The sequence below is a fragment of the Sinohyriopsis cumingii genome, chromosome 17, assembly GCF_028554795.1.
Source record: "Sinohyriopsis cumingii isolate HCF-2022 chromosome 17, ASM2855479v2, whole genome shotgun sequence".
NCBI lineage: Eukaryota > Metazoa > Mollusca > Bivalvia > Unionida > Unionidae > Sinohyriopsis > Sinohyriopsis cumingii.
The window spans coordinates 88,226,816-88,254,036 of record NC_142977.1 but is presented as its reverse complement, the minus strand read 5'-3'; the positions used below and the strand labels follow the sequence as shown (position 1 = coordinate 88,254,036).

The following is a 27,221-nucleotide window of genomic DNA, read 5'->3' as shown; positions in this document are numbered from 1 at the left end:
TTGTTCCTTTTCTTTGTGTGCAAATCATACATGTAAATAGATATATAAGGCATGTCCTAACTCACTCAACTACTTTAAACCAGTTTTCAAGTTTTGAATTTTACAAAATTAGTTCTTCATTATGTGAACCCCCACCCATTTCAATATTTTTCAAAGAGCAGTCCTGTATGGATACGTTTACTACTTTCAGAATTTTCAAAAACCAACCATAGCTTGCCAATTTAAATAGTCCATCATCATGTGACACCCTCCCACTACCACCACCACATTCATTGTATTTTTCTTCTGAATTTGAGGCTCATCCAGTTCAAAATATAGTATTTTTTCCCTTGAAAATCCAGTCAAAAACAAAGTTATTTTATATATTTTAAAGAGATTTTATGTATTATAAAGAGATTTGTGATTATTTGGTTATATAGAAAATGATTAGTCTCACAAAAGCTATCTATTAATCCATTAATTCAAACAAAACCATGAAAATAACATATATTTTAAACTAACATAAAAAATAGAGACCAAAATTAGAGAGCGATGATCGAAGAGAACAAGCTGTTCAAAAAAATAAATACAAATTTCCCTAACTATATTGAGCATAATGAGCCATGGAATGTCACAAAAATCATTTATTAAGTCCAAAATTAATTCAATAATAGATGCTTTGACAGCCACCTTTCCTCGTACGTTAAACACCTTTTTGCAAACTCATTTTTAGCACCATTTTAAAACCATTTTTTTTACCCATTATATATGCAGATAATTACCCTAGTTAAAGAAAAAGCAATGTAAGAAACCTAGATACTTTGTGGCAAAAATTAATCATATAAAAGTTTTGTTTTAAAAAATATGCTTTTTTAGTTAAAGAATTTTGTTTCTTAATACACAGAGACTGAAAAAAGTGATTTCTGTCAAAGAGAAAATATCAGCAAACTAAATCCAGAGCAACAAGCTTTGGTGTATGGTTTTTACTTGAGAATGTATATAAAAATAACTGTATAAATGTCAGATTTAAACTATAAAGGATGATTAGAGCATTGTGAACCATTTCCAATTAAGAAACCATCATGCACCAAAATAATGCTATTTATACTATTTGCAAGAAATTTGTAAGGGTGCAAATTTCTGTTGATCTATAAAGAACACATTAATTTGTGCAAGAGAACAATTAATTACATTTATGGGGACAGGTGCAATGTTTTTTAATGTCTGTGTCGTGAGAGGAAGTGATTCTTAATTATGCTTTCATTTTTTTTAACCGTCAGACAGACTGGAAGGAAAAGGTTAACTTCAATCTTTGTATAGAAAATGTCAGAGTTTAAATTGTCCAGAATCAGTTTTTTTGAAATCTAGAAGTCAGGCTGATCGCAATTTTGGCGACTGGTTATAAAAGACGGTAGATATATTTAATCCTAATTGGTTATGCTAAATAAGGGCGTGTGTCCCACATGAAATTTCTTGGTTTTAATATGCCCCATCACAAAATTTAGGCAATCTACATTTAACTGCAAGAGGAAAAAATACAGGAGACTCTGAGATTGAATTTAGAAGAAATTCTCTTATAGAACATTTATCCAAGGGTCTGGATGTCTGGAAAGTTGACGGACACAATTCTAGCAGTAGAAGTGAGCAAAGCTTGAAAGCACAAGGTATTTGCATCAATTTCATGTAATTCATCGATACCAATACAATGATTTGCTTGAATTTATTTGCTTATATTTGCATGAATTTATTTGTTTCAATTCATAGATCAGTGTTTTTTATATGAGTATAACTGTGTTTGAATTCATCTATCTGAATTCGTACAGTGATCTTCTTTATATAAGTTTGATGAATTGTTTGAATTTGTCGTCTTGATTGTTTAAGGAATCAGGGTATTCTAAGAATTTCATGCATTACTTTCGGTGATATGAGTTATGAGAATCTGTGTGAATTCTCTGATCTTAGATGATTTCACGTATGATAAAGAATTGAGTGCATATTGACCGAAATTAACATTGTTAAGCCATGAAGTGAGATTTCATGTATGCTAAAGACTTGAATGTGTGTATTCGCTGAAAATAACAATTAAGTCATGTAATGAATTTCATTCATTCATTTGTTTAATTGAGACGAGAACGAAACTGTTTTGTCTCATGTGATGTTAATGTGAGTCAGTGATGAAATAGCCATTAGGAAGTACATTAATCTTACGTAACTAGGTTTGTTTATGGTCTGGCATGTTTGGCTTGACCAGATAGCCTCTGGTATCAGTTTGAATTCCGATAGGACAAAATCTGACATAATGAGAGGGAGTAATGATCTATTCACAATAGCATATCTGACAGAAGATTTAGGTTGCTTCTCTGTTTATTTTGAATGGGGAAATAGCTCCACTGACATATCCATGTACCTACTTATCCAAGTATCTACATATCTACGTACTTATGTATCCACCAACCAAAACGAAGTTTGAGGGCCGAAAGAGGCGAGACAATAGAGAGTTTGGAGAAGAAAAACACGAAAGGACCAAGAAGAACAGCCACAGTGAAGTTGGAGTGAACTGGAAATAAGCAGGTTATGAAGTTGTACAAGGCAATGACTTTGATTGTTCACTCGATTCTATGATGAACCAATTCTATCTTTTAAAACAAATCGGCTATTTATATAAGTATATTTGTGTTTGAAATTCGGTGAATGATTTATTTTAAAAGAGAAGTGTATCTTCCTAATGTAACATACTATCACAGTTGTTTATGTAATTGATTAAAGTGGTGTATTTCATGTATGGGGGCTTGTGTCATTCTGTTCTATATATCTGCTCAGATCTCTGTTTATTCCATATATAAGTTTCACACTTTATATTAATATTTACTCTATCTGGGCAACAACACCGAGGGCGATCACCCTCTAGATAACGATAACCAAATAAAGCGGACACCTTGTAAGAAGGTACAGTCCACCAATCAACCCCACCATCACATCCAGCCTGCACAAAATTTATGCATGATCAATCAAATATGGTATTAATTTCAACCAGGCATTTGGGTGGGATCAGTTCTATAATCCAAGGCTATTTTTCTAAATTAGGTTACAGAGACATGGTGCTAAAAGTGAAACTAATCAATACTTTATCATGGAGAAGAATATTATGCAACAAAAATGCTTAAGAAAAGATTAAGCAATGATGTTTCAAATCCAGAATATATTGTCACAGCATCATACCAGGAAGAATTGCAAGTATACAACTTTACAGATTAACGGAGAAAGTACCAAATAATTTATGAGAATTTGAGAAAATAGTATTTACTTTTTGGGCTTTGATATTACACCAAATTTTGCTGGAACATATAACAAATGAGAAATGAAAGATAATTTAGTAGACAAAGAAACATTTATTGCTGATAAAGCTAAATAAAGTATCCATCAGTATTATAAGTAATGATAATAGTGTTTGAATAAATTATCTAATTTAAAATATACAATAAGTTTATCTCCAGGAAACAATAAGGAGACTGACACACATATATTTATATAAAAGACTAGCATCTACATTAACAAATCTAAAAGCTAGTATGACAAGATTAGAAGGAACACTTACAAATTATCAATTAGTACTGGATAAATTTACATAGAGCAATTATAGATGATGGAATATTCTATTAAGCATCTTTCCAAGAACAATGGAAAAGACTAACAAAAATCAATAACCAGTGTTAGATATAAAATAAGACCAAAACCAGTTGGGATTTTGGGTTATTAGAATTTGTCTTGAAAGGCTACCCTTCTGCCAAAAAATGGTCTATCAAGACAGGTGGTCTCTCAACAGGTCACAACACTAAAATACACTGTGTTAACAAAGATGACATAAAATTGTATATGCAGGGTACTGTATGCTTCACAGGGGCATTATGAACTGGGCAAAATATCACTTAGAGTCTCTTCATTATTAGGTACTGCCTCTCTCTCATCCTTTAGAATTCCCATCATGTTTAAGATGTGGTCATAAATGTCATATTGTTTCTGACTGGCAGTACAATTTTCACCACAATAGCTACTCATTCCAATAACATTTCTGCCTTGATTTTACTGACTTCTGTTCTAATTGTTTTCAATTAATACTTTATCAGAGTCATTATTGATGACTCCTCCTCACTGTTAGATTCTTCATCCTTGGGGTTTATATTTGTCCACATTATGAAGAAATCATTTTGTATGTGCCTCTAGACCTATCATATATTATAAGACACCAACATCATCTGATACTAAAGACAGAATGAGATGTGGATGCAAAAACCCTTCCAAAGTGTTCTGCAAGTTTATCTTCCATTACATATTAAAATACATATTGTAATTTACACTTAATACACAAAAGGTTTAAAAAACAAATATTGTTTTTAAGAAAATATAAAATCACTATATTGTTTATGATTTTTTCATTTTATTTGAATATGAGGCTGTGGAAATTCTCCCAAAAAGTCTAGATAAAAAATTGTAAGTTTAAATAGACAGATAATGTTTTTTGTTTACTACTCTTTAAATGCAATAGATAATACTGATTGGCATACTATAATTTACCTGAATGTGCCCGATGAAAATACCCTTTGAAACAAACTTGCAAAAAGATTATAATTAAAGGTACTGAAATATTTCATACTACATTACAAAGTTACTTCAGATTTCTTTAGTAAAATATACTTTCCATTTATGTCTCTCTGTTTCTTTTTATTTTCTTAATTAAACCTAATTATTTTTAGGATTCAACTGACTTCAAAAAACTTTCATTGCATAAATACTTTGATTATAGCATCAAAGATAAACATGTTAATTTTATCATCTTCAATGCATTTACCGGTAATCTTTAAATTTTCCTAGCATAAAATTTAGTTTAAGGAATAAGACAGAAGAATAAGGATAAAGCAACAATGGGATTTGAACTGTATTCACTCAAATACGCATACAGATATTAAAACTGTTCTCTCAGTTCTACTGTTTGTGACACCAAAGCTACACTTTTTGCTGTTGTCCTTTATAATTCTTCAACACACTGTACACTATTTCACAGAATTAAACTTTTCGTATGGTTTTTTCCCCAAAAAAGTCATAGAAAGTATCAATGCTAACAAATGTATGAAATAATTCTTAGTTTTAATATTTAAAATTATACATACATGTACCAAGATATTTTGTAATGTTTAGGCTCATTCCTCAATCAGCAAGAATAATTGCATTGATCAGTTATGATAAATACATGAATAATTACATTATATACATTTCTTCATTTTGTCATTGTTTTGAAATATTTATTTAATACTCGGTATCCATGAAAAATAAAAATATTTCCATTGAGGTCAGTATTGGTTACTCTTGAAAATGGCAAAACAACTCATGCATAATCATTATGTATGTAATTTGATGTCATACTTTGAGTGTGTTTTTTTTGGCATGTCATAAGGCTTGTTTTTGCACACACACACAATAGTTATAATTTTCATGTGTACAAATGATGTGTAAACATGTAGACCACAAATGAAAGCTTTGCCTTTCAACTTTACTTTTAACAATTTTGGATGAGTTCATACATGGGCAAGATACTATATGTGTTAATTATGTAATTATTTTTGGATAGAATTTGTATCAGACAATAATCAAATAGGTCAATGTGACATGCTATAAACCGTCAGAGACGGTTTGCTTAGGTACTGTTATTACAACTGTGACATAAGCAATGCTTGGTGAAATTGTCAACTGTTTCGCAAGTCATGTTAGCAACATCAAAACCACTTAGGCCTCTTGTTATTTATTTTGCTGAGCAAGATATTAGCATATTAACAGTCAGGTCACCAGGTCATAAGAAGGGCTGGATTTTGTTATTGTATTTACTGTGATTTTTATGCTGTTTTATGTAATAATGATTACGTTTAAATTTTGCTGCAGTTCAATTACTTTATGTATCCAATTTTCACGTTCAGCTCATAGGTTATTGCTTTAAAATAAATCTCAGTGGTTCTGTTTGTACAACCGGATTTTATTTGCAAGTTAAATTGCCGGAAGCAAGTGACAATCCTAGCTATTGTGACGAGTTATAGTATTGTGTTGCGTCACATCCGGTTGAAGACGACAGAAGACGTGGAATCGATACTGGCCAAGTTGTCGCATTAGGGTCAATATTGAGTAAGTTTCTATTTCATTGAGCCATAGCTCGAACGTTAAATGAACATTATAAAGTGCACTTATCACGAACTAAAAGACTAATTAGCAAATATAGTAATTGTTGAACAAAATGGCGCCGTTCGGCATGCCTCTAAGATATTAGGACTATATGGTATAATTGCACAAGAATTGGCAACTAAGCCTTTCAGAACCCTTGTTTGACTCCCATTGTATGTGCAGGTGAGCTCCGCCACTGCTTTTAACGGACCATTAATAAACACCAGGTTACCTATTCCTATTCCTCGGAGCTATTTATCTGGCTCTTTTTCTTTTTATACCTATAATATTAGTCCTACCTGTAAGACCTGACGCTGATATTTATGTTTTGGGCGTCAGGGTCTTACAGCCTAACTAACGGCGCTGTGTAGTGTGTTTTGATGTCGACTAACATCGTTACGAAAGTAAAATTTTCAGGAATATTTCACACAACTGACAACTAAAATAACGACTCTTTTCTAAAAAGTAAAGTTATAATGTTTTAGTCAGACTTTACTTACTGTGATGCCTTTTCTCTAATAAATTCAAATTCTTACAAAAGAAATGGACCCGTTTTCAAGTTTCTTTGGCCTACATTTCAGTTGGCTGGAAAGCGATGAAAGCCGAGAATGCCGAAATCGGATAAAGTTGAAATATTAATTTTTAAAGAAACGAATAAAAAATATATTATGCCTATTAGAACTGTAAGCAACGATTCGTTTCATTCAAGAAACAGATCCCCAACATGAACCTCTTCGAACTTACTTTGGCATACATCGACTACCATCGCATTGCAACAAATTCAAATGAATGTCAACGGAACGTGAAAATGCATCCATTTGCTAGTGTCATATTTTCATTCCACCAGGATAAAGACAGCACAGTAAGTATATTAATTACACATAAATTAGTGGAAAAATGTCGATATAGGCTGCCAAGTGTGTGAGATGTTCCAGAAACTTTGATTACTCGTTCCGATGTCAACGACATCAGAACACACTATACAAGGCCATTATTTGGATAGTAAGACATAGCACCTAAACAAAATCAAAATGTGCTATGTTTTTCATGTAGGACTATCTATAATAGAAGAGATTACCTGGTTTTAAATTTGGATTTGTGATAGTATATTAATTTGTTCTTATTCTTATAAAAATAAATAAAATAAAATTTACTTTATATTGCATTAGTAGAAAGGCAAACCTCTTGTTATTTTGGTAAAAATTTTTTTATTAACAATTTGTTTTAAAACATTAAATCTAATGGTATAAAAATTATCTTGAAGGGTGAGGTTTTATGCCTTATGAAAGTAAATGAAAACATTAAAATAAGCATAACATCATTACATTATACTGGTACAAATTTGAATCCTCTGTTACAGTTACAATAGGATCAAAATAGTTAATATGTATTTATTCCTTCAATGTAAGATGCTTGATATTTGTAACATGCACCCGGTCTAGATCTAACCATGGACTCTCTTATACTAATCTAACGTCTAGATTTTCTCTGATTTTTCTATCCTCCCTGTAACTTTTCCTTACAGTGACATATTACAATTCTTTATCACTGCCTAAAGAACACACACCAGCCAGCCTCTGTCCTTATCAGATCATTTCTCCGTTTTACGGCGCCATTAGGCAAACAGACTGACCTAGTGTGATCTCTATCACTAAACAGGCTAGCTTTGGGAACTGTTTACAAAGTCAACAAATATACCTTGCTGCAAATTACCCATGCCTCTGAATAAGTGTCCTCACACTAAAAGTGCATTGTATTTCGATTTCTTTTAAAGCTTCAAAATATATTCAACATGACTAGATATTATATATATAAAATCGTTGTGATTAAAAGAAATTTGTTAGCATAAGCAAGCTCTATTGTATAATTTAAGAATTCTAAATGCATAGTCACACACCATACATCCAGCCGAATATTTCAGATAAGTCCTATTTTACCTTAATGGTTTTTGCTTTCAGCACATTTTACTTTTTAAATTTCCACAATTGAAGTTTATAGTGTCTCATACGAAATTTGGAATTAAAGTTTCTCTCCAAAATGCATATTCTTTCCACCAGCTCAGGTGTTGCCTTTGGCGTCCACTCTGGGTCATTGGTAACAGGTGTTCAGAGGCAATACTTTCCATAGGGTATGGCCAAGGTAGATCCTTAATTCTGGATGGATCATCACAATTATTGTAGCTAGCATTGTCATGCTCATCGATATCATCATCACTTTTGATGCATATCCCTATTATCATTGTTATCTTGGAATTTACAGGATTTAATTCTGTCCATGTGAATCACTTGCAATTTCCTCCTATATCCACATTTTATGCGGTATGTCACATCACTGAGTTGTTTAACAACTTGAAATGGTCCCTTCCACCATGACTGTAATTTACTTGACAGTCCTGATTTCCTTTGTGGAATGTAAACCCAAACCAGATCACCTGTTTGAACTGTTCCAATTTCAGTTGACTGTCGTAGAATCTCTTCTGGTGTAACATACTTTGGTTAAGGTGGTTCCTTGCAAATTTATGAGCTAAACGCATTGTTTCAGAAAGGTTTTCAATCATGAGAAAATTTCATTACACTTTTCCCGAGTTTATATGGGACAGTTGCTTGATGACGTCTCGCTTTACCATCACACATTTGGTACCTCAGGCACAATATTCCTTTGTGAAACTCAAGCTGAGCCCATTGAGCCCATAACTTTTAACTTAATTGTTTTGGCCTGATACTTCATTCCAGCATGGTCTTACGCCACCAGTCACCCACTATGGATAGGTCATTGTAGGCGTGCTGAGAGTCCAGCAACTTAGGTACTGTATTGCCGATATATACATACCGTTATTATGATTTTTGGAACATAGCATACTCACAGCAAATGTTTGAAGTGCGTTTTTCACATTTTCGTTTCCAATGTTTTCAACATTCGTTTGTCTCCCATTGTCGGCATGGCTTTCTTAATAATGCATCTGCATTTCTATGGTGCAAACCTGGTCGGTGTAGAATTTCAAAGTCATACTGAGCCAGCATCTTAAGCCATCTAGTCAGTTGACCTTCTGGTTCCTTTAATGTCATGAGCCAACACAATGCACTGTGATGAGTCTGAATGTGAAATTGTTTCCCATACAGGTATGCTTTATGTTTCACAAAGTACACTATAGCAATTAATTCTTTCCGTGTCACACAGTCGGATCGCTCTGATTTTGACAGTGTCCTACTTCCATATGGCGCGACTTTTTCATGACCTTCATGAACCTGGGAAATTACTACACCAATTCCATTTTCACTAGAATAAGTATCCAGAATTAATTATTTTGAAATGTCAGGGTATGTGATTATTGGTGCTGTTGTTAATTTAACTGTTAGCATTTCAAACACTTCTCTGCACTCCTTAGCCTATTTAAACGCCCTTCCTGACTCAGTTTATGTAAACAACTAGCGATTGACAAAAAGTCTTTTATGAATCTTCTATAATAGGAACAAAGCCCCAGGAAGCTGCAAAGCTTCTTCACATTCGCTGGTGTAGTCCATGATTTCATTGCATTGTTTTTTTTTTTTTTAGGGTTGGTTTTAATTCCCTCTTTAGACACGATATGCTCTAAGAATGCCACTTCATGTGCAAACAAGTGACACTTGGAGGGTTTAAGTTTAAGGTCTGCCTGTTGCAATCGAGTGAAAACTTTCTGTAGACGGCTTAGCTGCTCGTCAATAGTTTTACCGAAAATAATTATGTCATTCAGATATATCAAACACGTTTTCCATTGTAAATCTGCTAATATAGTCTCCATCAGCCTTTCAAAGGTGGAACCTGAATTGCCTAATCCAAATAGCATTACACGAAACTGATGTAATCCATTTGGTGTTATAAAAAGATGTTTGGGGTTTATCTTGCTCTTCCATTCTACTTGCCAATATTCACTAATTAAATCAAGGGTAGAAAACCATGATACACCTGAAAGTCTATCCAATGAGTCGTCTATACACAGTAGAGGATACATGTCCTTCATAATCAGTTGATTGACTGCTCTATAGCCGACACAGAAACGAGTCATTCCATCCTTCTTACGTACCAGCAGGGGCTTAATAATGGCTCTATAATGCTTTGAGTTAACATACTCACAACATGGTCTTCAATTTCATCTGTTGAGTGAATCTGAATTCTACGTAGCGGTTGTTTTACTGGTCTTGCATCCCCTGTATTTATCTTGTGACCTATTTGATTGGTTCTGCCAAGGTCATTTTTTGATTTAGCAAATAAACCAGAGAACGTACATAGAAGCTGGTAAACTTTCTTGCATTGGGCCGATGTAAGACCCTATTTTGTTTCTTGAGATAACTTTTTCAGGTGTTCAGGCACTTGGATGGTTTCCACTTGAGCCAATAATTCTCCAGAAACATCACCAACATCATCGTCATCCACCGGTATATAAAGACCTATAATAGTTCCAGCATGTACAACTTTTGTTTTGTTGGTAACATTCATGACCCTTAGAGGAATGACATCGTTGGCTGTAGCCCTAATAAGTACTTTTCTTACCAGAAGTTGCTTATTTTCAATAAATTGTTCCTTTGCTTCCACAACCCCGATCGCACCAAACACATGGTTATTCCCTTCTGTTTGTAATTTCATTTTGTGCCTTGCAGGGATCGATGTTGTCTCTGATAACACAACTCTAGCGCATTCCATTGAATTTGATTTAATCACATGGTATGATAAGATGGTGTCCACAATAGTCAAACTGTGATTCACAAAATCAATTTTGCTTCCTGCTTTTTCTAGGAAATCCAATCCTAACACTCCTTCTGCTGTCAAACCCATCGTTGCAATGATAAAGCAATGCTCATGAAGTTTCCCTCCGAATGACAAGGTAAACTTTCCTTTTCCGACTATTTCTTGCAGTTTCCCATCTGCACTCAGAACATTTCCAGTAACCTCATGTAACTGAGGTCGATATTCCGGTGCCATCCTCTCATAGACACCCTTTGCTATCATGGTGACCATAGCACCTGTGTCTATTAAGAAGTTGACACCCATTCCGTGTACAGATCCTGGAAGGTACATCCCAGCATCTTTCATTGTTGCCTGTCCAGTTATATTCCTTGGCCTAGAATCACAGTCCCAACCCTGGCCCTTGGGGTGGGCCCACCCTAGTTTTCCGACAGTTTGGACATAGTCTCTTTTGAAATGCCCTATTTCTCAGCACTTATAAAAGACCTTCCCTTCGATATGTTGTTCCCTGCAGATTTTACCTTAAAATCCTTTAGTAATGTTTTGAGTTCCACAACTTCTCTCCTAAGTTCCTGGATATCACTTAACCCTGCATCAGACATTGTCAGGGTTCATGCATATCTTCCCAAATCCTTTCGCTGAAGTTCAGCTCTATTAAAGGCTTCGAGCTCTACTCCAATCTGAATTGCGTCATCAACAGTTTTAGGGCATGTCTGTTGTATTCTTAACCTAAGTTCGCTGTCAATTAAAGAATCAATAAATTGCTCCTTTGACAGTGTTTCGAGTACTTCTTCTGGTGCCTTGGGATATGCTTGGGAAGCGAATTGGCGTATTGCTTGTCCCAATTCTGGGAGTGTTTCATGTTCCCTTCTCAGGCGGCATTTCAAGTGTACTCTGTAAATTTCCATGTTTTGTTTTGGGCGCAAACCTTCTTTCTTGCGAATCCATGAGCCTGTAATAATCTGGAGTTCCAGATCCCAGTAGCTGTTTGGCCTGACCCCTGAGACTCACTGCTAGATAAAGCCGTTTCTCGTCTTGAACCCATTTGTTTATCCTGGCATGCATACTAAAATGCTCTTGAAAGTCCATCATTGGTGTGGTACCGTCGAATGTTTGTGGCGTTACGAGTAGTCATTTCAGTTTATTTTGTTCTGAAAGTTCTAATCTTCTTTGGGGAGCTTGACTTCTTTCCTAGGGTCTTGATGGCATCATTTGATGTTCAATTCGATAGTGTGATCTCTATCACTCAACAGGCTAGCTTTGAGAACTATTTACAAAGTTAGCAAAGATACCTTGCTACATATTTATGTTTCTTAGTCACTGTCTTGCTGCCTAAATAATGGCATTTTGTTGCCTGTTCTAAGGTTGACTAACATCAGAATGAGAAGTCAAATTTTCAGGAATATCTCAGAGTAGCAAAAGCAAGATATAAAACAGTTACATTAATTTGTGTAGACAAAGTATGTTTGATATCTAAAACTATTTTTATTTTAAAAATGGATCATGAGTTGTGTTACAGTCCAGTAAAATATTCTTTTCCATTTAGTATTAAATGTTTTCCCCTTAAAGTTATTACATAAACATAAAGTCATTTAACCAGTAAAGCCTTCATTAGCATGAGCAGGAATAAAGTGACTATAATAGCTTTAGTTGCTTTAATTATTTGTGTGATTTGATTTTGCCTTCCAGCTTGGAGATAATGGAATTTGAGTTGTGCTCCATTAAAATATACTGCTTGACACATTTCATTTTTACAGGTGTGATTCGATTTTTGCCTTCCAGCTTGGAGATAATGGCATTTGAGTTGTCCCCTATTAAAATATAGACACATTTCATTAATTAAACATCACTAATACACCTTAGTAGCATATACACAGTATATTGAAAGCTAGGATACATGTGACACACATTCTTATCAGTGGTTGATAATTGGTCCTATTGATGGTGAGCTGTTAAATAACCATTCACTGCTTTGCATGGGTAACTGTATGTATCATGGTGACTTGAAAAATAAAATAGATTACCACTGAATATAATTATTTTTGTTATAATCTTAACAAACAATATTATATAATGAGATCAGAAAATATTATTCATTATGTTCAAAATTCTTAAATACGTTTATTTGTACATGCAGTTTGCTTGCAACTGAAAGGGTGTGGGTTCAGATCCTACCAATCAGTCATGGCCAGGTCAGATGCTGTGGTATGTCCTTAGGCAAGGTACCTGACTCCAGTTCCCTCAGTGTAAAAAATAGCTTATTTGTGTTGTTGTGCCTTAAAACAACAAACTGCCATTCCACAGACTAGTTCTAGTTATCCACTATCTATAGTTACCAGACTTGGTAAGTTGCATGTATCTGGGGCAAGGAAAAAATATTTGATTTTGAGCTCATGAGAATGAAAGCTGGTTGATTACTGCACTTTGTTCTTGGTCTTTTTATGGATGTTCATTTCAGTCATGCCGTTGGTTGATCACTGCACTTTGATCTTAGCTTACTATTTGTTACTACTCATTTTAGTCATGTCATTGGTTGATCATTGGACTTTGATCTTAGCTTACTATTTGTTACTGCTCATTTCAGTCATCATTGGTTGATCACTGCACTTTGATCTTAGCTTACTATTTGTTACTGCTCATTTCAGTCATCATTGGTTGATCACTGCACTTTGATCTTAGCTTACTATTTGTTACTGCTCATTTCAGTCATCATTGGTTGATCACTGCACTTTGTTCTTTGCTTACTATTTGTTACTACTCATTTTAGTCATGTCATTGGTTGATCATTGGACTTTGATCTTAGCTTACTATTTGTTACTGCTCATTTCAGTCATCATTGGTTGATCGTTACAGGTGTTCTATTACAATTACATGTTTTCTGGCACTGATGGTCATGAGTAGTATTACTCTTTATATGGAAGCCTTGATTATGTTTACAGGGGGATGATTATGATTACAACAGGTCTTTTTATATGGGCCTTCTAAACGTCTCACTAATTGCTCCAGTGGCCAAAGTGGTTAGTGCATCTGCCTCGAATGCTGGAGGTTGTGGGTTTGAACCCATGGCTGAGTCATACCAAAACTTATAAAAATGGTACTAACAGCTGCCTCGCTAGGCACTCAGTATAAAGAGGTTAGTATTAAGATTGGTCAGCCTGGTGTCAGGATAATGTGACTTGATGCTACATGTGTGCAGCATGATGCCCCAGTCCTAGACATTACTATATAACTGCCACACTGCAGACATTGTAGCTATATGACTGAAATTTTTTTAAGCAGTGTTAAAGATCCAAATCACACACACACATAAACTTTTCACCTAAGCTATATAAACCTGGCATTCTGCTCAGAAGCCAAATAAAGTAAATTTATTGGAAGTCGACTTCACTGCTAACTTCACCTGATGAAAGAGCTGCAAACTGGACATGAATTTTTGTAATTAACAAACTGTCACCTCAGATTATAAGACGCAAGATATTTTTAGACAAATTGTATATTGGCCACCTAAAATTACCTGTTCCTTATTGTAATAATCAACATTCATGGTCTTTTGTTTATGGAAATTTTATTATTCTTACAGTTGTTAAGAATTAGTGATTTTTTGGATATAATCATTTGTAATCATGATTACACTATGTGATTACACTGCCAATGAAGAATGATTACCATTATAGTGCTTTTGATACCAATGACAGCTTGCACTGTAATTTATTACAATCAATTATGATTAGTTCTAATTGGTCCCATACCTGGAACCTTCAAAGCTGTATCCTCAATGCATCCTTTGCAGTCATTGCTTAGTCTCGTGTAAATAATATCCATTGTTTTGCTTATTCAACCAGCATACTCAAGCAAAGCTCCAATCAGTGGATTGCATGTAACAGAAAGGTTTGTCACCCAAATTGTGTATCCATTGATTTTTACCTATTAAATGAAAATAATAGACCACCATTGCCTGTGTTATTCAAATGACCTGAACACTAAAGAAATGCTATTGTTAAAGTAAGTTTATCACCAGCTGGAGTAGTGTTGGTCAAGGCCTCGTTCATGTAAACACCTCCCAAACTTAATTTCATAAATATTATTATATAAATACCTTCCAACAATGTGTCTTTCATGTAATTTTTTAAGACATTTTATACTTAAAATCTGACCATTTTTATTTTCTTAAAGTGTAGTCAGAAATGTGGACAGAAGCTTTAGATACTCATATAGACTGTACACAGTCCACTTGTGAACCTGCTAACCGCCAGATAATGTTTTTGTTTTTTTTGTTGTTGTTGAGACTTGGTGTGTTTTGGGGTCCATAGGGGGGTCAGTGCTCATGACCACTCAAAAGCAACCTCATACAGCTATATATAAGCCTAGAAAATTATGGGAATTAAATTTTGTTAAAAAGAAAATTCGTTCTTTGAAGTATACACCGTCTAATGAAAAAAGTTGTTAAACTTTGCATTGTCAGATATCAATACACACATACACATTCACACAGACAATAAGAGTTTATGTATATTAGACTTCATCAGGGGGTTAGGGTTGCAGGTGATGCAGGCCATCAGACTTCATCAGGGGGTGAGGGTTGCAAGTGATGCAGGCCATTAGATTTCATCAGGGGGTGAGGGTTGCAGGTGATGCAGGCCATTAAACTTCATCAGGGGGTGAGGGTTGCAAGTGATGCAGGCCATTAGACTTCATCAGGGGGTGAGGGTTGCAGGTGATGCAGGCCATTAGACTTCATCAGGGGGTGAGGGTTGCAGGTAATGCAGGCCTTTTTATCTTCATCAGGGGGTGAGGGTTGCAGGTGATGCAGGCCATTAGACTTCATCAGGGGGTGAGGGTTGCAAGTGATGCAGGCCATTAGACTTCATCAGGGGGTGATGGTTGCAAGTGATGCAGGCCATTAGACTTCATCAGGGGGTAAGGGTTGCAAGTGATGCAGGCCATTAGACTTTATCAGGGAGTGGATGATATTCTTCTTCAAAATGATATTTCAGTTTATGCAGTGCTGTTAGGGACTGTTAGACATGCATTGGCCATTCTAGTTAGAATGTATATGTTTCTACTTTGGGACCAAGTGCTTTACTTTGGGACATTGTCCTGAGTGGTGTCCCTTTGTTGGAAGACATAGTACATGCCAGAATGACCAGTGACTAATGTCAGTATGATGTTTGTAATATGTGCCATAAATAAAATGCTAACCTGTGCTGCTGCACGTCACAAAGTCATACTCCATCAACCAGTAGTTGTAAAATTAAGTTGATCTTATTGTTTCCAGAATCACAGCTTTTGACATTTGCCATAATAAATAAATCCCATTTCCACGTATGATTCCAACAGTGGTAAATAATGAAATGAAGTTTTATATGGGGTAAAATCTGACTTGAAACAAATGCTGCTACTGAACACAAACTATCTAGCAATCCTTGATAAAGATTACTTGACATTATCATTCAGGGCAAAGAAGAGTAATAACTTTAGTTTCTTCAACTCATAGTTTTGGAGTTACAAAAACTTTAAATGTAAACTGGGCAGTTTTTCTTTGTGTACTTTACCTTTGCAAATTAACATAATGGGCTCACTTACAAACTGTTCTTAACACAAACATTAGCCTACCTATTTTCAGTCAATAAAGTAATCTGTACAATGATGTTTGTTTATTTCTGACCAACTTCACCTTTCAATCACCATTTCAACAATCAGCTGTATAAACTGCCCCAATATGATATTTTGCAATGAGCATTAAGCAAGACCATTTACTGTTTGTACAGGTTTGTGGTATCAAGAAAGGTATCTCCCTCATTCTCTTTAATCTTTACTAAAATTGCAGAATACACCATGACCCTGCTATAACAGTAGTTGGGAGCATTAGAACCCGACTGTGTTATTGACCGAACCCCTGTTATAGGCAGCCAGATTAGTTGAAGAAAAATGATGATTGTACCCCAACAAATTGGGGGGGGGGGGAAGAGGTAATAAATGCAGGTGCAAAAATATGTGATTCATTGGCACAATTACCTTAAGTTGATGCATATTAAATGAGAAATACACCTGTAGTGAAATCAGAGAAGGCATATATATTTTACTTTATTCAGAGAACTGTGCATTGATACATGTATGTGCATACTGTTTATATATACATGTCTAATATATAGCATGAATAGATTATCAACACTGTACTCACCCGCAAATCTCATACATACATTGAAACCACAATACAAGTAATTCCAATGAAAATATGCACATAGATTTAAAATATTAAATAATTTTGTCACAAGTCTTATATGTCTGAATTCAGTGGAAAAAGCACAATCATGTAACGAATGATGAAGCTCATTTACTTTTCAGTATGTCCCACGTCAGTAAAAGTTATTTAGCCTTTTAATCTGCCATTGATAATGTCCGTAAGCGTAAACTTTCACAGCATAGTAAATGTGTATCAGTCATGTTGGAAAATGAAACAAATCCATCAGATTCCATTGCTTTCCTTTAAGTATGGTACAGACTTTCATTTAAAGTCACTGATAAAGAACAGCTTTGGAGAACCAAACAAATGCCTGTTTCTTATTGTGACAGCAACATCAAATAATTGTATTGCATGATTGAGACTGATTTTTTTTCTCCATTTGCTTCGTACATTTTCATAACATTTGGTGCTTCAGAGGTAATCTGTTTTCTTTGAAAATTCAGTAAACTGTTTTATCTGTGTACATTTTTAAAATGGAATAGGCCGTTGTTTGATCAATTGTAGTCACTGTTCCTCCTTGCCTATTGAATAGACCAAGTAAGATCTTGTGGGTTTTTTTTGTGTTAACATTTGTAGTAGCAGAGTGATGCTGTCTTCCATGCATGCAGCAGAAATTTACAAAATAGTAAATGGATGATAGAGACGCAGGTGTTCTGGTCAGATGACTGGGATTACTACAGAAAATGTGAGTGTTCTAAGGGATTTAATTCTGAGTGAAAAGAAGAGGAATATTACTTACCATCCACATACACATGTCAGTCTATGTAAATATATTAATTTCTAGCCAGCAGCTGAAAATCCGATGAAAGAGAGATTATGTGGTAATGCTTCATCCAGTTGATCACCACTACCAGAAATGTCAACAACAACAAAAGCGGATCTCACAACGTACAGTACTCATGCTAGATGTCAACATAAGTGTATTATGATATAACAATGCACTGTTAAGATGGTTTGTCAATATGGACAAAGAATTTGTTTATGTAACAATGTATACATTTCAGTGCATTTCATGGGGCCTCTGAATTTCTCCACTCCAAACGAATGGCTATATATCCAATTTTATACAGCCAACAATGTCGTAAATAAATTAAACAAATCGCTATATGGTATATTTGGCTGCGAATAAGGGAAAAAAATCACAATTTGCAACATTGGCGGCCCAGTGCGACCCCTGAATAAACTTTGGACATCTTATTTGTTGTACGAGAAAAATATATATAAAATTACAGGAGCCATGCCACAATTGTCTTGTATTATTCATATGCGATCTCTCCACCAAAATGATAAACTTTGTATATTTTTTCTGTACTTTCAAGAAAGATTTTTTTGTGTACAAGAAAATGCATGTGTATGAAATTTTGGGAGCCACATCCCAACCGTATTATATCTGAATTTGCTATAGTGGGGTCACACTGTGGCATGTTTTTTAAAAACACATCTATGATGTGGTTACAAAAATGGTACTAACAGCTGCCTCGCTTGGCGCTCAGCATTAAGAGGTTAGTGTTTTGACTGGTCGGCTTGGTGACAGGATAATGTGACTCGGTGGGACATCATGCTACATGTCTGTGGCATGATGCCCCAGTGCTAGACATCACTATAAAACTCACTGCAGAGATTGTAGCGACAAGACTGAATTTTTTTTAAAGCTACGTTAAAATTCCAAATCACACACACATGATGTGGTCTGAAAATAAAGCATTTTTTTGGGTATTTTGCATGATACATCATATTCTGGCATGTATGCACTCGGTGTTGCAATGCTTAAGTTACTGTATTAGAATACTGATTAAGAAAAACAGTCAAGTTGAAGTGGTGGAGGGGTTTGATGTTATGCCACCTGTTTTCATTCTGCAGTAGTACAAAGTCATACTTATCAACAAGTGTTTCAATCAATATACACCACTTCCTCGATAAACTCGTGCACATCGGGGTCCAGAAACATCGACCGCACTATAAGTGAGGCACGAATTATCGAGGGACCTATAAAAAAAGCCCAAAACCAATAAAGTGACTGACGACATAACGGAAAAATAAGGGGGGGGGGGGCAGATTATACTGTTGAATACTCACTTTATAATCGTTCTGAGATTAACTGTTAATAAATATCTCTTCATAACGGTGTACTTTATTATTTTCTCATAGGACAACATTAATTTCAGGATAAATTACAGTATATTGAGGCGATCATTGAAAACATTATTCCACGTGGTTTCCGTTTGCTTAACATGTGTACCACTTCACACATTGTGTACTGCATCACTAATTTTTATGTTGAATTGGATACATTCTAGTTTAATTGTTTGATCCAAATTCGACGTTTTTTTTATATACAAAAGATCGACTCTTTTCGAGAAACAGTGTCGATCGAACAATAGATAGCTAGATAGATTTGAATGCGATAGAAGTAAAATGGAAAACAAAAAAAAAAACAAGGGTTAATCAGTACCAACATATTTAATTGGTCTACAAATTTAAAACAACGTAAATTAGAACAAGTTAATACTTGCCGTTTGTGCCAAGCTTGACAAATATCAATTCACTTTTTGAAAAAAATCAGTTAATTTTTTTTTTGTGTGTTACTCCTTGGTTTCTCTGCCGCCGAGCAAAATCCCTCAGATTTCTCAACTGCATGAGCTTTACGTAGTCAACATTTTGGGTCTCCAGCCACCTTATGGCAATATCAAAATATTTGATTGCTTCCTGTGCAGAGGGGCGGGGGTGCAACATCTGCGTCTGCATCACTTTCAACACTTGTGTTACTCCAGTTAGAATCGTCTTCTGCTGCAAATTTGTTCGCTATAGAAATAATTATAGTTTCATCTGACATGTATTAGGCTGTGGGGCAATCATTGTCAGCACAAATCCACTCCTCCATATCATCAAGAGAAACACCCATCTCAGGACCATGAGTCTGTACGAATTTCTCCCAAACAGCCTCGGCATTAATGACATCAGTTTCACTGAAACATTCGAAGTCACTATCATCATCGTTGTCTCTGTTACTGTTTTGCTTTACGTCAAAGGCAGCTCCAAGACCCTTAATCCAGCACCTGAGGTCTCTTGTAATCAATTTTTTTTTTTTACGCAACAAACACTTCCCCAAGTTGTTGATCAAAACAAAGCCGGCATGTACATGTAATTAATTAGGTTCTCACAGAAGTACTCATGGGTTTTGATGTGACGGTCGATTGACTCTTTTCATGTTTTCAATGAACAGAATATGTTGTGATTATAATGTTTATACTGAAACTGAATTAAAGGATTAGAACGTGACTTTCACACAGGAAGACGTTTAATTGGTGTTTATTTCATTCTCTGTTGCCACCTGTTAGCATTTACCAGAAGTTTTCATTGATAGCTATTTACAGTATAATGACAACTATTTATCATAAAAACTTACAAAATGTATGATATCTTTAAACAGAGGTCTCGCTAGGATTTTAAAACTGGGTCTTTCTGCCTCTGAATTCAATCATTAAATGTCAGTACATTTTCTCACTCGGCTGCCAGTCAGAGCCTTTGAACTAGCCGCCTAGCTGTTGCATCATGTTCTTTTTTTTTTATTAATGTACTCTTATAAAATGGCAACAGTACATCAAAGAGTCTTTCAGTCACTGAATTCTGTCATTGTAAATATCAGCACAGTTAACTGATCAACACATTTTCCCACAAAGCAGGTGGCTGAAACAGGACCGGCAAATCTTTGAATTTTCCCGCGCACCTATTACATGCGTACGGAGGACTCCCCCCTCAGTGATTTTCTGTGTCCCAGATAAAAAATTGGCATCCAAATATGCGTAATTAAGCGTTTTCAAGATCTCTGAAATTAATTCTTCTTTAGAACTTGTAAATTTCAAAATATGGATTATATTTTTACGGGCATTAATCACCATTTTCGATGATAAAACAAGCAATGTATCAAGGTTTAATTTATCAATTCTTGTCATAAGTTTTTCATGTTCAGCATATTTTAAAGATATTTTAAATACATTTTCTCTGGAAAAAAATCGGGAGCCAAGACGGACACCATGTTATAAGCGGGATCGCGAGTTATCGAGGGAGCGGTGTAGGTCTTTTTATATTTACTCTTTCTTAGGTCTTTAAATAATGTTTCTTTTAGTTGTAGATTGATATTTATTCATGCAATCAAATGATTTACACCTATATGGTTGATAAAGGAATTTGAAATTCAGCTAGGGTAGTGTATATTTATAATATGCAAAATACTTACTGGAGATGTAACCGCAGAAAGTGAACACACAAGTGGTAATGAAGCAAATCTCTTAGTTGGACTTATGGACTGCCATGAAGACAAGTGGTAATGAAGCAAATCTCTTAGTTGTAATTATGGACTTGTGGACTGCCATGAAGACAAGTGGTAATGAAGCAAATCTCTTAGTTGTAATTATGGGCTGCCATGAAGATCTCATTGACCTCAACCGATTGCAATGAGTAATAATTGTTAATAACAAAGTTATGTCTGTAATATGGGGTAGTATTCCTGTAGTCCAGTTTCTGAGGGTAATATTTTGCACAGTCTAAGAGAAAATACCTTTTTGCAGTTTCTGGTTCATCACATGAACATCATCAGTTGCTATGTGGCAAATGGTTTTTAAAAAGGTCATCCTGTAATAAACTACATCCAAGTCAAAGTCTTGTCCTAGTCTTTCTCATTGAGAGTAACAGATTTTGACTTGTAACTTTTTCTAGATTAATATTCAGGCGTGATTTAAAATGAGTACAACAAATGGTTGTTCACTTTTCCAAAGAGAGAAAATTCCATACTGCAACAGACTTTGGTATAACTTTTGGTATAGATTTGTCTTGGTAAAGGGCATTTGGAGGTTTCTTCCATCACAACATTTTCTATTACTTACAACTGGACACTGGCATAATTAAAGTTCTCATGTATCCAGGAGCTATACCTTTAAAAAAAAGAGTTATCATTCTATATTTATGGCACCTTCCCATTTTATCTTCTCCAAAATTCTAGCATATGAGTTGGATTTTGTTGCCACACAGACGGTTTTTCTGCTTCAGCTTGAGTTTTTTCTATTTCATCTTTTTCTTACTGGGTGCAATTATAGGTGTTGTAAATTGAAATAAAGAAATTGTAATGATTTTCTATCAAGTTTAAAATTCAGACTTCATGTTATGTCTAACAGTAACCATTTCCATGCTTTTATAATTATTTCTTTTATATGTCAAGATACAAATTCTTGTAAAGTTAGGCCCGAGTATTAACGAGAGGTCACATTACTAATAACAGTGTCATTCATTAAAAGTTGTGGGTGTTTTGCCATTTTTGGATATGGTCTTAAAATCAGCTAACCATAGATTAGTTCACACTGGCCAAGTCAAAGCAAAGACTTTTAAAAATGGTACTAACAGCTGTCTCACTTGGTGCTCAGCATAAAGAGGTTAGTGTTAGGACTGGTTGGCATGGTGTCATGATAATGTGACTGGGTGGGACATCATGCTGAATGTCTGCGACATTATGCCCCATTGCTAGACATCACTATAAACTGCCACACTGCAGACATCGTAGCGATACATGTATGACTGAACTTTTTTTAAAGCTACGTTAAAAATCCAAATCACACACATTAGCTCACAAATTGATTTTAAGTATGTTTCTATTCCAAATACCAGCAGGCAGGTTTGGGTCCTCATCAGTAATTGACAGTGATGCAGATAGACTTATACTAGAAAAAATATCAGTGGCAATATCCTTAATGTAAATTAAAAATAACAGTGGTCCAAATATTGATCCCTGGGGCACACCAGACCTGACATGTTGATCTGAAAGTACAACCTTCTATAACAGCTTGATGTTGTTTTGCTTGTTCAGTTATAGTTCCACTAAGTCCATTCATCAAATGATGGGTGTATGTAAAAGGTTTTAACTAAATGTTTTCTTCCATTAAGAATGATTTCAACCCAATGGGCTTCAAGGCTTGGTATATATAAATTGTTCTTTTCAATCAGGCTTTCCTCTTTTGAAATATATAGCTATGCCACCCCATTTTTGTTTCAGTTGAGATGGATTGGTGCTTGAAAATTCTGTGTTAAGATATTTTCTTTTAAAATTGATCTATCTCACTGACTGTAATAACATTGAACTTGTTTAACTATATGCTTATATGGTTGGTCTTATGATACACACATTGACTATTGACATTGCAGACTGAGAGACTTCTTTGCAAATTATGGTTCATGCATGGACCCAGTTTAGTTTCACTGTGAAAAGGTTCACTGTTTATATGTGTTTAGATTAAAAGACGTTACTCAGATTTTAAAAGAAGAGAAGGGATAAATGATATTATCTATCACTGTAGCCTTGCTAACCTTCTGGGATGGCAGATCCCCTCCTCTGAGATCATATTTAATTATTGATTATTGGCAGGGCTTGTGGGGGTGGGCAGAAGATTCCCTCCAGCAACTCATGGGGCTTCATTATGACCAGTACTCCCATTGCTGTCTCACACAGTTACCAGGCTTGCACTCATTCTGAACCTAGAGAAATCAGAGCTAATCCTTTCTCAAGATTTTGTTTCAGTGTGGATGAATTTTCACACCAACCTTGTGCAAGTTCATGTTCCATTGGAAAGTATTGAGACAATCCTGGCTCTTTTGACAACACTTCAAGCCAAGACCTTGTGGGCTTCCCTATATTTATCTGTCATGACTTTGAACTCCACGTTGGACCTTGTTCCCTAAGGAAGACTACTTGTGCCCTCTCAACCCTCTGGTGGCCATGTGGTTAGAGGGTCCGCCTTGGAAGCGGAAGGTCGTGGGTTCGATCCCTGACGGAGTCGTACCAAAGACTTACAAAAATGGTACTAACAGCTGCCTCGCTTGGCACTCAGCATTAAGAGGTTAGTGTTAGGACTGGTCGGCCTGGTGTCAGGATAATGTGACTGGGTGGGACATCATGTTTCATGTCTGCGGCATGATGCCCTAGTGCTAGACATCACTATAAACTGTCACACTGCAGACATCCTAGCAATATGACTGAAAAATTGTTAAAGCTACGTTAAAAATCCAAATCACACACACACACACTTGTGCCCTCTCCAGTTTGTCCTGGCAAACTGGAAACTGCACAAGGAAGTCCTGTCTGTCCAGATTCATGTGAGGCCAGAATTTCATCACCACTTGAGTTGGTGGGCTAGTTGGTACCAAATTTTGGCCAGAGCCCTAATGCACATCCCTGAACCTTACATCTATCTTGTCACAGTCATGTCTGATTTGGCTTGTAGTGCTCACTTCCATTCAGAAAGGATAGTTCATCAGGGTTCGTGCTTTTTGGAAGTTAATCTTGGAAATGAAAGCATTGTATTTTGCTCTAAGGGGCAGTCATTTCTGATGGACTTCTTATAGCCAGTTAATTGCATATCTCAGGCAAAAAGGATGAATACATGCTCCTTCTTTTTACGTGAATGTTTGGAAATGCCTTTACTGTACATACTCAAAAGGGATTTTCCTCCATGTTCTACGTATTCTGGGTTTTAAAAAATACTCTGTCCAGGAGAGGTAGAATAGTATTCACTGTATGATCTCTGAATCAATCCATTACAATGTCCCTGTTCAGACTGGGGGTAGGGGTGATCCATGGTGGACTTGTTCATGATGAGTCTGTATAAGTTACCATTTTTTGTTGCCAGATCCAAGGACATGGGCAGTGGACACCATCAGTCTAAGGGGGATGTGGTGCTTGTCTGTTTACTTACACCTTCCCATCTTTGAAAATTATTTTGCTAGTGCTTCACAAAGTTAGGACTTCTGCTACTTAGTATGTCAGCCATTTGTAGAGGGTGTGTGTGTGCAAAAATCCACTTCCTTTGGTAGATCACAATAGAGATCTTTAGTCTCATTTGTATCTGTGCTGGGGATGATCTAGATAAATTTTCTGCCCTGATGATGGGTCTGTGTGCCCTGGGAGGTAAGCAGGGCAGTAGTGAGAATGATTACATGCTCAGAGTGGTTGTTTGTCAGTATGTAGAATCCTTTCAGTATAAATGTTTGTAAAATGCAAGTGCTTAAATGTTTTTCTTCCAGAGAACTTCTTAAATGAACTTTTAATTGATTATCTGTTGAGAAAAAGGGAAGAAATACAATACATAGTCATTTCTTTGAGGGGGCCCAAGTGATCTAAAGCACTCAGTTATAGATCACTGCCATCTCACCTCTGTCTGTGAGGGCTTTAGTCTCTGGCTTGGTCAGTGGCTTGGCTTGCCAATAGTTTCTTGTTGGTCGGTGGTTCATTCCAGGGTTTTCCCAGGTTCTTCCTCCACATTTTATACTGGCTGCCATATATAGCCTATCTTGTGCTGAAAAATGCTGTTAAACCCTACAATAACATTCCTTTGATCTAGTTTAATGTATATACCTAAACCTCCAAACCATTAGTATTCTCAGTACTTTGATAATAGCCTCTAGGTAAGCTGTTCAAGTGTTGTGGCATCTTCAGGAATTTTGTAATTTTCCATTGTTTGTATCAAAGATATGCCTTTATTTATTAAGTTTTGAGTTTTATGTTAGAGAATTCTTACATCATTCTGTCCCTTATTTTTCTCCTCAGATTCAAGACAAAGTTTTCAAGTTAAGGTGGCCAGAATTGCATTTGGAGATTCCAAGGACTGCCAATTAGGTCTTCATAGAGCCAGTAAGTTTTCTCCAGTCTCCTTTTCAGTCAGTGGAGATCAGATGACATTGGTGAGCCATGGACAAGAACATGATGATGTAATATATGTGTAGTGTTCTGAAGTGTACATGTGTTGCATGTAATTTAGCACACAGTGGTAACAACTGTCATTCACCTGCTCCTGGTGTGGTGTACATCTACAGATACTTCCCTGTACTTGTACAATTTGCATTGACTGAACATTATGCCATCCTTTGTATGCTGAGAACTAAAGGAGTTGCCCACAATCCTCCTTCTGCACCTCTACCTCCTCATCCTCCAATTGCAGCATTCCATCTTCTGGATTTTGTTGTGGATTATAGTCAGCCATGGTCAGCCGACTGAAGCTACAGTATTGTAAGATCATTCTAGCTACATCTCTAGTCTGGTTTCTTCTGGATGTTGTCCTACTCATGTACTACACAGACTGCACCAATACAAATCCAGATTGTGCCGACAAGAAGGACAAAAAGGCCCAAAAGTCAGAAGGAATCTTGGATAAAATCCTGCCAAAAGGTGAGCATTACATAAGTGAAGTCTGCTTTTTATAATTAAGTACATTTGTCTACCAATTTAGATTCATAATTTGGAGGTCAGTTTTGTTTGAAGGAATTGCATGTAAAAATAAATTGGGTGACTCAGCACTATAGTTCTTTATTTTATACTGCATGAAGAATAGATGTTCGTTAAACTTTTTCTGTACTGTAATGTATGTCAGACCTGAAGAAATAAAAATTAGCTTCCTCCTATGGACTGCAGGAGAAAGGATAACTAGGTCACATATATAAAATTTCAGTTACATTTGCCAATTTCATAAATATTTATAACTTATGGTAGTCTGCTTTTATTAAATCTACACTTACTGTGAAGCTAAAAATGACATAATCATTGCATTATGACATCAGTATGATGTCACTTTTAATCATTGCATTATGACATCATCAGTATGATGTCACTTTTAATCATTGCATTATGACATCATCAGTATGATGTCACTTTTAATCATTGCATTATGACATCATCAGTATGATGTCACTTTTAACCTAGCTGTATGGTAGCACATTTTACATACAACGACGTGGTTGTGGTTTTTATCGTGTGCTAAATAAGGCAAATAATTAAAAGTAAAAATCTTTAGTGATTTATGATCTGTAAGTTGTCAGTGCAGGGTTTCTTTTACAGAAAAGTGATCTCAGTAATTGTGTTATACTAAAACAAATGAACTTGATATAATCCTTTTTTGGTGTGCTTGATAAGGGGTCAGTTGTCTTCAATCTTTGTAAATTTGTTTCATTTTAAAGTAGAAGATACAAAAGCAGTTATTATTTTATAAGCAAATTTGACAGTTTTTTTCCATAAATTTCAGTGCCACGACTCTTACAT

At 35.5% G+C, this 27,221-nt stretch overlaps 1 protein-coding gene across 6 annotated transcripts in view; it reads left to right on the top strand.

Moving 5' to 3' along the window:
- Window positions 1-6,058: 6,058 nt before the first annotated feature.
- Window positions 6,059-27,221, top strand: part of LOC149779385 (polypeptide N-acetylgalactosaminyltransferase 13-like) — a 165,948-nt gene continuing 144,785 nt past the window's right edge. For 5 of the 6 annotated variants that reach the window (XM_089940031.1, XM_089940030.1, XM_089940029.1 and 2 more), the window contains exons 1-2: window positions 6,059-6,147; window positions 25,737-26,354. In XM_089940031.1, the coding sequence (XP_089796157.1) occupies window positions 26,168-26,354 (187 nt within the window). In that variant the 5' untranslated portion in view covers window positions 6,059-6,147; window positions 25,737-26,167. Of the gene's footprint in view, window positions 6,148-10,953; window positions 11,042-25,736; window positions 26,355-27,221 lie in introns of all 6 variants that reach the window. The other variant, XM_089940026.1, reaches the window with a different exon arrangement.